The 13362-nt window shown below is 33.0% G+C and overlaps 1 protein-coding gene across 1 annotated transcript in view; it reads left to right on the forward strand.

The window, feature by feature from the left end:
- Window positions 1-13362, forward strand: part of LOC149804946 (exportin-5-like) — a 119081-nt gene that overhangs the window by 75077 nt on the left and 30642 nt on the right. The window contains exons 17-21 of the mRNA XM_089946115.1: window positions 1423-1515; window positions 4970-5069; window positions 8154-8219; window positions 10708-10823; window positions 11314-11414. Of these exons, the coding sequence (XP_089802241.1) occupies window positions 1423-1515; window positions 4970-5069; window positions 8154-8219; window positions 10708-10823; window positions 11314-11414 (476 nt within the window). The remainder of the gene's footprint in view (window positions 1-1422; window positions 1516-4969; window positions 5070-8153; window positions 8220-10707; window positions 10824-11313; window positions 11415-13362) is intronic.

Raw genomic sequence — 13362 nt, forward strand, 5'->3', positions numbered from 1 at the left:
AAGTATTTGTTGGTGTTTTGCACTCATTTTAAAGCAGACCTGTTTAATTATGTATTTTGTATGAAATCAAATAAAGATGGTGGAATAAAAGAAAAAGTTAAAAGGCATGCAAATCCTAACTGTTTAAGAGCTTGCAGTCACAGTCTTGTGCCAAATCAACCCATTTTAATTGATCAGTTGAACACTATTATATATTATTGTATAAGTAATATATTTAAACTACCTTAAATTAGCCTATTCATTCAAACATTTTATCAAAGATAGCAAGGCAACCAAGTGAAATGAATACTTGGTGAAATAAATAAATAGCTTTGTTTCACAGATACAGTTCATTGTGGAGAAGGAGTTTCAGAGTTTTTAGTTAACTTAAAATTCCTGACTTGGCACTCAGAGATTTCCTCAAGGATGAGAAGTTTTGCCATTAGATGAAATCACAGCATCAGTATTTTATTATTAGAACAATAACCAAAACTGAGTTTCGACATTGACAGCTGTTTAACAAAATAAGTATCCCCAAGTTTTTGAAAAAACGAATCTTTGGTTGTGAATTAACAACAAAAAGCAGTGACGTATTACACATTGCTTTTGCTTTCAAGTGATGGTTGTTGAAACCAGTTGTTAGCAATCGATTATAGGTTGGGTATTTTGAAAATAAAGGTAATAAATACAGAAAAGTGAACAACTTTGTTAGGAAAATCTCTTTATTGACAGTTATTCCCAACATTATTTTAAAATGAGTATTCAGTTATTAAACCTCCCCATACCCCCACCCCCATTTTCTCGACATTCAGCAGGGATGGCATTCTTATTTTTTGGGAGGTCCCTTGGTAACTTGTGCCCTTGCTTATAGTGCAGTCTATGTTGACTATGTGTGTGAGTTTTTGAGGGAGAGGTGTACAAGGAAACAGACATACAGTTGGCAGGCCAGACCTGACCAGTTTCAGTATATCCGTAAAATGTGTGAATATAATAATTCACAAGTAGTTCACATCATCAGAAAATTGACTTGAACTTGGAATTTATGAAATAGGGTTATATTGCAGAGTAGAAAACATACCATAGATACTCACAAGTCAAGGCCAGCTGCAAACTGCACAGACCCAGATCTACTGTTGTAAAATTTGCAGGCAGAACTTGATTTATGCAGTTTCATTAGGAGCAATAAGTAGAACAAACAGTATAGACCCAGATCTATTATTGGATATTATGCTGGCAGATCAAGATCTGTGTTTTTTGCAATTGAAGCAGGTACTTACAGTGCATATTTTACTGTGACCAGAGCTTTTTCATTTTCATCACAATCCACCTATTTCTTCAGTAATGACATACAGAGGTTAGAATGTTTCTTCTATGGAAGAGATACTTTTTCAAGTCCAATTTACCCAATTATCTAAAGATATTTACTTTATGTTAATTTTGCAGCAACCAGTATAATAATTTTGAGAAGCAAAGTAAGTTTCTGGAGGAAGTTCTTACCCCAGTGAAGGAACTATGGCTTTCAACCGAGTTCAAAGAGTAAGTGCATACAAAAATTGTTTCATTATGGAATTTAAGTGGAAAAATTCACGTTTTTAAAGAATGCCATTCTAAAAGGAACATTCATAGCAAAGCCTTTGGAATACATATTAAAGAATTTGGCAGCAGAATTTAAACTTGGATGTTGTAAAAGAAGAAATGTTTCTATGAACATAATAAACATTCTTTATGTCTTTTACTTCTCTCTCTCTCTCTCTATATATATATTCCAATTTTTATAAATTGACTGCATTTTCTGTGCTTTGATTGGATGTAAACAGTCACGTGATACTGATCTGGAATTTTTTACACATCGATAAATTCTGCGGACTACTTTTGGTTCCCTGTTACCAGATTATTTGATGTGAAGTTTTATCTATATCAGTGCCTCGCACCCTAATAATAATAACAAGCTCTCACCCACCCATTCCTTGATTTCTGATCAAAAATGACAAGCCACTGCTTTAAATCGACCATTAGAAGTTAAAACAATGGAATTGCACAGACCTTTCTGCATTCAAACACTCGCCCCTTTTGCAGAAGAAGGCATATGTCAGGTTTTAGAAGCTAATCTTAAGAAATTACTTCATTTCACCTCGACAACATGTTACAGCAGCGATTATCAAAGGTCAGGGTCATATGTCAACCAAGGGATGTCACTAAAAATGGACACGTTTTTGCTTTTGAAAGATCGAAATGTGTAGAAAGTAACAACAACGTTGCTATAACAACACATGCCACACGCAAGCATAATTTAAAAAATAAAAGAAATATTCCTAGTTTAACCGCAACAACCATTTTTTATATATTAAAATAATGATCATAACAGTGTATCACTGGCATGACCCGCTATGACATTCTACCCCATATCACAGTATAAAGAATCGATCGATGATTCTTGGCTAGCGAAGATAGGACTATGTATTCTATCACAGTTAAGAGGCTAATGAAAGAAAACTTTGATGTACATAAAAGTGACTGTTGTGTTGGTTAAATCCGCTGATCTGATGTTAGAAAGGAAGTAAAGGAAGTAAATTGGAATTATAAGGATTAAATGACCATGGTTGGGTATTTATCAATGTGTAAATTTTACCTAATCACTCACAAAGTAAATAAAGTCCTTCCTTCAGACTTTATTTACTTTGTGAGTGATTAGGTAAAATTTATACATCAATAAATACCCAACCATGATCATTTAATCCTATAATATATATATATATATATATATATATATATATATATATATATATATATAAAGAGAGAAAGTAAATGTTGTCTTTTATGAGCCAAATTCCAAATTACTAAGTATTCCAATAGCTTTGTTATAATATAATAATGTTCCTTTCTTAAAGCATTTAATTCATTATGGTGTTTCATCTGTGTGGTTTGACTGAGAAAATTATCTCAATTATATTGTCTTTATCACCTGTTGTGCCAGATAAACATTGGCAGTTGCTTGAATAACAAAGGGTCCAGGTAAGCAGTCATCATTTTAAATAATAAATCAGTAAATAACAAAATTATGTGAAAGGTTCCAGTTAAGAAAGGTATGGTAATCATACTTCATTCATAATTGGTACTTTTGTATGCTAGAAAAGAAATGTTTCTGTTTTGTGCTTTTAAGACAAAATAATTTAGAAATCTCCTTTAGTTATTGTTTCCACACCATATGTTGACTAATTGAGTACAGCCTGAAGTAACTCTCTTGTGTGTTCATTTTCAACTCTGAATGTGGTTAAATTGGCTGCAGTCAGAGAACTGACATACTCTGATCCAAAGATACTTTGCAAAGTATGACAAAAAATGAGCAGGAAATAATTATACTGTCTGCAATCTATATGATTTATTTTGCCTGGCATGCTGTTTCTACAGACTGTTGATAACTGTTTTGTCAAGGCAGGGTTTATTGAGCAAACAGTTGTCTTTACCAGTGATATGCTAATCTACCCCTTGCTATGGTGCATGACTCCCTACATGAGTCTGGTCTAGATGATGTTGATTTCTTAAATTATGTTAGTTCCGATGGTGAAACTGACACATCTGTGATAACAACAGTTCAAACATTAATTTATTGTACCATTAAGTTATTGAAATGAATGGTTATCAGGAAGCAACTGAGTTCTTCAAACAAACAATTTCTCATAAAATGTGATTGTTATGATTCACCAGCTAGTGCACATGCATGTGTTTGGATGGTAAAACTTAATGGTTTATCTCCTTTTTCCTTCATGATAACAAGCTTATTCAAATATGATATTTCTTGAAAATTGTATTGCCATCACATAAGAGTTCTGACAGTAATCATACCAGTGTAAATTACTTACTACAGGTATAACCAACATCATCAACATGGACAAGCATATGAACATTTTAAAAATAAACAATGAATTTGGATATGACATTTCTTAGTAAAAAATCCCAGTCCCTAGTGAAGGTTATAAACAATCTGTACTGCATATATAGGGAAATTTTGTCTGGTACCAGGCCAGGTCAGTTTTTGCCATGTTGGGTTTCTCCAATCCCACAAAACAACCTTTTTTTTAAATACATTTTATTACTGCTGAGAGGGGGAAGGTATTCAATGCAGCAAGATCAAATTTTCAGTGTGTTGAAAAACCTGACCTGGTCAGGGGTGTCAAGCCAGATATCCATTCATATCTATGATATATATATATATATATATATATATATATATATATATATATATATATATATATATATATATTTGTGTGTGTGTGTATGTGTGTGTGTGTGTGTGTGATCGTTTATTAGAGTTCCACAACTATAGAAGAGATATGAAATTTGTAGGACTATAAATAAATTAACTGCCTTATTTAGAAAAAATGCATTAAACTATATACTGTAATGTGATTTTAGTACTGCCTCTTTTCTGCCAAGTTGTGTATATCTTTCTGCAATAATTTTTTCTTTATCCTTGTTGAGGTATAAGATTGTAAGCTACAGAGTGATTACAAATAAAAGTATTTTTTTTAGAAAAATGATCTTGTAATAAAGTAACCAAAATAATCTCAGATTTGGGTTTTTTCAGTCACTGTTGTAATCATTGGCCTGGATTAAGAATTCATTCACTTATGAAATAGTTTTCAAAGATAGGACATTTTGATTCCAGTTTTAAACAGGAATTTTCACATATCACATAAAATGTTACATAATTTAATAAGAGTTATTTTACATATATTTTTATCTGACTTAAGTTGTGTAACACAAACTTTGTGATTTGATTAGGATGCCTTGTCAAATTCAAAACCTTCTAAGAAAATTATAACATGACAAGAGATAGAATTAAATCAGAATTGAAGTATGTCAAAACATAGATTAATATTCATTAATTATGTTGAAATTGTTACAATACAATATTTGGTTTTTAAATGTTTTTGAAAATTTGGGTTCAGTAATGAAGGTATGAAAGTATTTTGTTCTGTACCTAAAACAGAGCCTTCTGGTTGCCGGTTAAGTTCATGACCTATGTTGGCCTAGACCAGGCCCCTGTGGAGCCCAGCTCAGCAGACACTTGTGGGATAAACAGGTCACATGTGAGTATACAGTGATACAGAATGTGTTTGTATGGACAGAGTCATGGATGAATTGACAGGAAGAACCAACAAAAAATATTCTGCAGATAGTTATTTTAAAATGTGCATCCACCTCGGATGCGGAAGGTCGCAGTTTCGAACCCCAGCTGAGTCATACCAGAGACTTACAAAAATGGTACTAGCAGCTGCCTCGCTTGGCGCTCAGCATTAAGAGGTTAGCATTAGGACTGGTTGGCCTGGTGTCAGGATAATATGACTGGGTGGGACATCATGCTACATGTCTGCGGCATGATGCCCCAGTGCTAGACATCATTATAAACTGTCACACTGCAGACATCGTAGCGATATGACTGAATTTTTTTAAAAAGCTACGTAAAAAATCTAAATCACACACTCATTTTAAATTGTGAAAAACAATAAGATAATCAATAAATTCAATCACTCAAAAGCTTTTGAGAATTCAATAATCGAATAGGGGACAACTCTTTCTATCTGTGCAATCCTATTTTTACTATGCAGTTTTCTTTAGTTATTAAACCAGATGGAGGAGAACTTATTAGTATGAAAGGCATGTATTTATCTTGTGTAGCATACTGTTATTAATTAGTATAATGCAGTATCTGATCATTTGTAATAATCTGCATTAATTGACAGATAAATGGATTGGGTTGGGGAGGGGTGTAGCTGCATAAATCATTGATCTGATTTCCAGTCAGATATCACTGCTGAGTTTAGCATTTAGATACATACTACATTTGCTTCACCTAGCTATAATGGATTGGAGAAAATCAAGGATAGGGTAAGGCCATATTCATTTCATGGATGAGTTTGGAGATATGTCTGAAGTGCAGCAATATGAAACCAAAGCACGGACTGAAAATCTCTTTTGTTTTGGAAGTATTAATTCAATTAACCACAAAATTATTATGTACTTATGTAGTTAATCAGGTCTGTTCCAGCAAAACATGTTCAGGACCCACGGAAGGCAATTTCAGTGTAAAGTAGTCTCCCTTAGATGCAATATAGAATTTTGTCCCACATATGAACATCCTGGCATAAATTTTGAAAAAAAACTGCCATCCCTGAGTACCATGTATGTTTAAGTTTAACAGCCTTCGGTCAAGCAGACATAGTTTGACCTACTTCTTTCACATTATTTTTCAGGAAGTATAGACTGAATTTGATGATGAAATATTGTTACATATTTCTCTCTTGATAACTCATTAACCCACTTATAACATGGGATTCGGCATGTATCCCATTGTTCTCCAAGAAGATAAAATTTGTTGAATGTGAATAAAATTGTGATCAAAATGTTAAATAAACTTTGATATATCGCTCATTTTATCTTCAAAAACAGCAGTTGGAATCTGGAAATTTGATTCACTTGCAGCTTTTAATAAGAAGTCATATATGTTGTATTAAAAATTTTTTTTTTACAAAACAAATTCTGAGTACTATGTAAAAAACAATATTCAGTGATATTTTAATAACAATATTCAATTAAATTTTAATAACAATTTTTGATGATATTTTGATCCATGAAAATATTAATAATACATATTGACAGAAGCACTTATAGAAATAGAAATTAAGCTGAATTAGTTTTTTGTCAGTTCAAATTCATGTTTTAGTTCTATTTTTAATTCACTTTTTGTGTAATCATAAATGTTACATGCACTCTGAGAACCTAATTGAGTGCCAACTGTATTCTGATTTTCAGAAGTGTTTGTTACAGTCAGTTAAATGCTTTGTATTAATGACATCATTTGTTTGAAATCAAATAAAGGGATGGAATAAAAATAGTTTACAGTATGCAAACCTACCCACATAAGAGCTAGTCTTCATAGTAGAGTGTCTGGTCAGTTCATTTCAGTTGACCAGTTGCAAATTGTTAAATATATTATTACGTCAGTAATATAATTAAGGTAACAATAATCAGTGGTTTATCACACTAATTCACAAATGTAATCGGCAATAGCAAGGGTAGTAAGTGAAAGAAGTACTGTTTGCATCTTTGCATTTATTTTTCATTTTAAAGAAGTGAATTCCAAAGTTTGTAGTGAATTTAAATTTACTGAATTGGCACTCACAGGTTTGCTTAGTGATGTCAGAGCAGAAATTTCACTGTTATTTGCAATAAAATCACAGCATCAGTATATTGATAACTGAACAATTAAATAAATAGAGTTTCAGCATTGGAGGTTATTCCACAAATAAAATGTCCATATATTTTAAGAAAAAGAAAATCTTGTTTTATTATAAATCAGCAATAACACTTAAATATACCCACAATCATTTGCAAAAAGCTGTGATGTAATGCACAATGTTTTTGCATGTACACATGAGATTATGTTCAAACCTAGTGGTGTAATGTTTTTAACAATCTGTCAGATGTTGATTAGTTTGAAAATTTAGGTAATTTAGACAGAAAAACAATAAATTTCATTAGAAGAAGCATTTTTATTGACAATTATTCCCAATACGATGATAAAACATGTAAAAAACCATTAAGCATGCACCCCCCACTTGTCTTCTCATTGTTACATGGATTACATCACCTTCTTCATTTAGAGGTCCATCAGTTACCTGAATCCACACTTATACTGCAGACTGTGTTTTTGGACTCATTTGTCTGCAATTATTGAGGGCAAGGTGTATGTCTGAGTATTTTGAAATATTATTATTTTTGACAAAAACAGTTGAGAGAAAATTATGCATATTTGTTATTAAAATAAGGAATGAATTAGAAACAGAATATCCATCTCAGTAGCTACATATTCTGATTTCGCATTTCAACCTTTCATATATTTTTTAAGATTAAGTGAAATGTATAGAAAGATTTTCATTTTAAATTAATGGTATTTGGTACCGAAATCGTTCTTATTTTGTTTTTTTCTCTCATCTATAATTACAAATCACTGTGTAAAAGAACTTTGTTCTTGACTTGTATGTGTGGCCTGAGTAGTTTTTAAAAAAATTAAGTTTTGTTCTGTTCTGTAAGTCCTTTTGAATTCCTAGAATTTTATCTGCATTGAATATATGACAGCAAAAACTTGTAAAGTTTATTTGTCTCTGTTTCAGATAACGTACTGTATCAACATGATTTTAGCTGTGTTAAAGAGATCCAAAGTGCCAGAGGAACCAGAGGTAAATGCTTAAACACATGTAAACAACCACTGAACTGCATCCATGCACTTTAAAAAAATTTCAGATTTTCTGATTGACGAAAATTTGTAATGGGTATTCTGTCGATTAATTCATGCAAGTTGATACTATTCATTACCTGCTTATTATTTGATATCATGACTTAGATTACTGTTGTGCTGAAAGTTACGTGGCCCCAGGTGGCAGAGTGGTCTAAGGTGATTGCCTTTACAGATCACTGACATGCCCTTCAGCGTACGTGGGTTTCAGTCACAGCTCAGTCAGTGTGGGTATGTGAGCAAGCTTGCCAGTAGCTTCCCGTGGATTGTTGTTCTTCCCCGTGGTTTCTCCGGGTCCTTCCACTGCAAAAATATACTAGCCTATGTGCTGAAAAATGGCGTTAGACCCACAAAACTGAAAGTTAAGATGCTTTAACCACTTCCCGCTCTTTATGAGATCTTCATCTTCAGTATAGATGTGGATGTGATACTGAATACGATTTCCAGGAACATCATTCTAAAGCAATTCATCAAAATTATGAATCATGTACCTACAGCTTCATTATGAAATTATAAGATGTGTTCTTTTCTTTTTTGTGAAACTGTCATTCTTAGCAATGTCAGAATGCATTTTTTGGTGTTAGAAAATCATGGATGCTGGTTGCATTCTGCAGGTGGTCATAAATGACATGTCGTTCCTAATAGCAGAAGTCACTAAAGACAGATTTAACTGTGCTTTTTGTCTCTCAATTTCTCACTTTCATCCAAATAGTAAAATTACAGGAAATTGTGTGTGGCAGGAGATTGAAGTTCACTGGCAGTATTGGCATTTAATGCATATTCATATACAGTACAGTATGAAGTTCATTTTCTGTTCTTTTGTTTCATTACTTTACATGACTTTTTTTGTTCAGATTTAAATAAAACAGTGATGCATTAATGACTATATATATATATATATATATATATATATATATATATATATATACACAAAATCAAGAATTAATAGAAATGTGTGTGCAGAAATGCAGAATGACCAATTAGGCTTCATCAGTCACTCTTAATTAAGTTATCAGCAAATGATATGACTGAAAATTGTTTAGACACATGGTGAACCTAGTCTCATTTGTTTGCTTTAATTGTTATATTAAAAAGTATATTTAGTAAGTTTGGATTAATAATGTTTAGAGTGATTACTGTTTCTTGAAGAGACAATTAACAGTTGCTTCTGATCACACAGGTCAGTAACTCCAGATTAGATTAGTTGATACAGTGAGCATCTCCTAAGTAAGCAGGTAATCATGGCAGGTGATCAAGCAATATACAGTTAACAATTTGGTGTCTTTTTAATGATGTTTTTTCATGAATTATATTTGATGGATGGCGAGAGTGACATGTAAATTCAAGAAATAAGGAACAGTATAATCGGAACAGGACAATTTATTTTTTGACAACATGCATGGTCTGTGAGAGATAGAGGACAAGAAGTCAGGTGAACACCCAACATTCATTTGCATCTCAGCCCACCTATATATAAGACATAATACACCATTGGTCATGCCAAATTTTAATAATGGGTTGTTTTTTTGCATGTAAGGGAAATTATGTCACTGTGACCTAAATCAGGGTATATGAACAGAAACATATTCAAATCATGATTGTTAGTTTTGTATCCTACACTGTACTTGGAACTTAGGGACATTTACACTTTTGTACTCATTGCCATTTGAAATTGTAATCAAATAAAGACCATTGGTTAAGCATGGCATCTGTCTAATATTGCACAGCATCGTGCAGACCAGTCTGGTGATCCAGATTTATATGGATTTTACCTAACTGCATTGTGATTCCACGTGTTTGGTTGATCATGCAGGTTTTAAATATATAACAAATACAATGTCAGATCTTCAAAACAAGTCCTGTTCCATTTTGTATTAAACTTTCACCAAATACATGCATTTCCTCTGTCAATCATGATAAGTCTCATCATAAGAAAAACAGTTTTTAAAGAAATACTTATGTTAATTAATTGGTAGAGTATTCTTTGTTTTTCTGAGAGGTCAGTTTTCATAATAGTTGTTGTTGTTGTAGGGCTTAACGCCATTTTTCAGCACAAGATAGGCTATACATGGCGGCCAGTATTAATGGTGGAGGAAGAACCCGGAAAACCCCCGGAAAGAACCACCGACCCACGAGAAGCTACTGGCAAGCTTTCTCACATAACCACATTAGCCGAATCCGAGACTCGAACCTACGCAGACAGAGGTGAGATGGCAGTGATCCGTAACGGTGAGCGCTTTAGACCACTCGGCCACTCGGGGCCCCAGTTTTCATAATAGACAAATCCTTTTAAAATATCATAATGATGAGACAGGCAAGCTGAAATCTATGTCCACAGGGTTCTGTTTGCTTTGATTTCTGTTCTGTTTAATGAATATAAATTGTTAAGCACATTTGTTGTTATTAAAAAAATGATGTTTTGGTTATTTTAGAAGGCTGAAAATGGAGGATTTGTGTTTTGTAAAAAGGAGAATGGTAACATTGTAAAACGAAACCCTGCTACTGCCAACATTGTCCAGCTTATGGAAAATGTTATGGCCTTAATAAAGTAAGTATAGACTTGTCCTTTTAGTGCCTTATTGCACAAACTTTTATCATCTAGTTGAATTTAGAGTCACAAATATTGAGGTAGAATGTGTCATTAGTGAACAAAAAATGCTGTAAATTATGCCTGTAGAGGTTGCAGAGAGTTTCATGACCTATGTCTTGCCAAATGAACATTTCCACAAATGAAATTTTAGTTATAAGTAATTGTTCATGATATTGCATGCACTTATCACGGAATATATCTATAAATTAGTACACAACATGTGTTTTGTATCTAGATGGGTAGAAAGCAGCTTATTCAATAGAATACTATAGACAAATTATGATCAGTAGTCAGTAAGTTGTGTTAAAGTTTTTTTATCAGTTGTTCAGTCATGTTGTAATCATATATCAAGGCATCCAAAAACTGTCATATAATTTTGTTAAACATACCAAGGTTTAACCAGACTGCATCAAGATGCAACCATACCAAATTTTTTTGTTTTTTTCAGAACTATGAATTCTTTATGGTTGCCAGAAAACCTCAGCTTGCGACATGCAGCTTTCAGCAAGTCATATGATCTTCTAGAAACGGAGAAACTCATTGCTTTGGGTATGTAAATGCCAGTAGTTTTAGGTGAAATTTATAAAATTTCACCTTAGTTGGCATATTAAGAGCCTGAAAACTGATTTGTCTGTCATGCATTTAATTCCATATTGTAGCTGGATTTTGATTTTAGTTATTGAAAAGATATATATGTATCTGCACTTTCCAACCATGATGACTAGAACCACTGCTGTTACCATAGCCACCACAGTTACCATGACCACCACAGTTACCATAACCACCACAGTTACCATAGCCACCACAGTTACCATGACCACCACAGTTACCATAGCCACCACAGTTACCATAACCACCACAGTTACCACCTTATTCTTTATTGACTTGTTTTTGGTGTTTTGCAAAACCCAGATTTAATATCTTTATTTAAAAGTAACCTTCATAAAAGGTTCTTCTTGCCTTAAGAATAAACTTATTTGAAGTTAACATCCATTTATAGTTCTTTAATAGTTTTTAAGTGTGAAATGGGAGTTGATTATGGTTGGCACGCACAATCCAAAATGATTTTAAAACATTAATTAAATCTTGTTCAAACATCACTTGGCATTCACAATCATTTTCTTTCCATTTACTAGTGATGGGCAGTTGGTTCAAAATCAGAACCAATTATCAACTATAATCATTTGACTCCATCAATTGATTAATGGATTCTTTAATATGGATTTTTTTAAAAACTTTCTATTACCACAGAATGTTTTTCATTTTGATGTTAAATGTGTATTAGTGATATGGAACCATCTTTTGTGTGATACATAAAATTAAATAAATAAAATAAATTGCATGTCATTTTAATTATTTTTTAATTAAATACTCAACTATTCAAAAAAAAATGTGAACAAACTAACACAAAGATATTCATTTTTCTGTCAGACTGAGATGAGTCATGCAGGATTTACAAAAAAGTTTTCAGATTTAAGAAAATGAGCATTTTTATGTTCTCAAGACTCGAACAACAGTGCTTCTTATTTACTGTTTCACAGTCCAAAATAACACTCATTCAGATGTCACTGATGATGCTTGATAACTTAGTACTTTCCTCTTTGCAAGGATTGACAATTTTGAAAAAAATATTTCAATTTTCACCCACCATTCTTGCACAATCTACAGATTGTATTCTCATTGCTGGAGTTAGAGTGTCAGCAGTAGAAAATACAGTAACAGTTTGATCACCCTAATTAGGCAGCATTTCCTTGGGCAAATTAGGTACTGGATGTTGGTGTTTATAGCTATAATAACTGCTGGATTGTCATCTTCATCGACAATCGAATGCTACAATTGTGCGAGTTTGAAAACATAGGGTAGTACTATATTCATTGTAGGTATTTTCTCAGCAGAAACAATTTTATTTGTCTTTGGTGTTAAGAATTTAACAAGTTTCTCCACCACTGCCATTTCTTCAAATGAGACTGCACATCATTGTAGACGTCTTTTAAACGGTTTTGTCAGTGGCCACTGCCATGATGCCTGGTGTCTGTTCGAAAAGTCACCTTAATATTGACATTGTTCAGTTCCATTGCATCTGAACATTAGCTGTCAGTTTATGTCAGATGGCTTCATTTGACGGAAGGAATCTCTGTTTTTCTCCAGCACACTAGATGTTATGTGTAATAAGGTTACCATTATTCTTCCTTTACCAGGTTTCTGGAAACCTGTGGTACTATGAGAGAATTCATAACCACCAAGTTTATTTTGTGTCCCTAAGAGCCAAATCGTTCCCACTGCAGTAACTCAATTTTTAAAAATGTATTTGCTGTGTTGTCCATAGTGGCCATAATTGTTGCTGGTAATGACCAGTGCTGTTTTGTTGCTCTTAAAGGATCAGCCATTTTTTTCATGGTGTGTGACCCTTCCATTTTCTTTGCCTCCAAAACAGCAGTCTTAATTTGCCAGTTTTTATCCATGCAGTGGGTAGTTGTTCTGTTGTAACTTTATATAT

This window comes from Sinohyriopsis cumingii, chromosome 2, assembly GCF_028554795.1.
Source record: "Sinohyriopsis cumingii isolate HCF-2022 chromosome 2, ASM2855479v2, whole genome shotgun sequence".
NCBI classification, from domain to species: Eukaryota; Metazoa; Mollusca; class Bivalvia; order Unionida; family Unionidae; genus Sinohyriopsis; species Sinohyriopsis cumingii.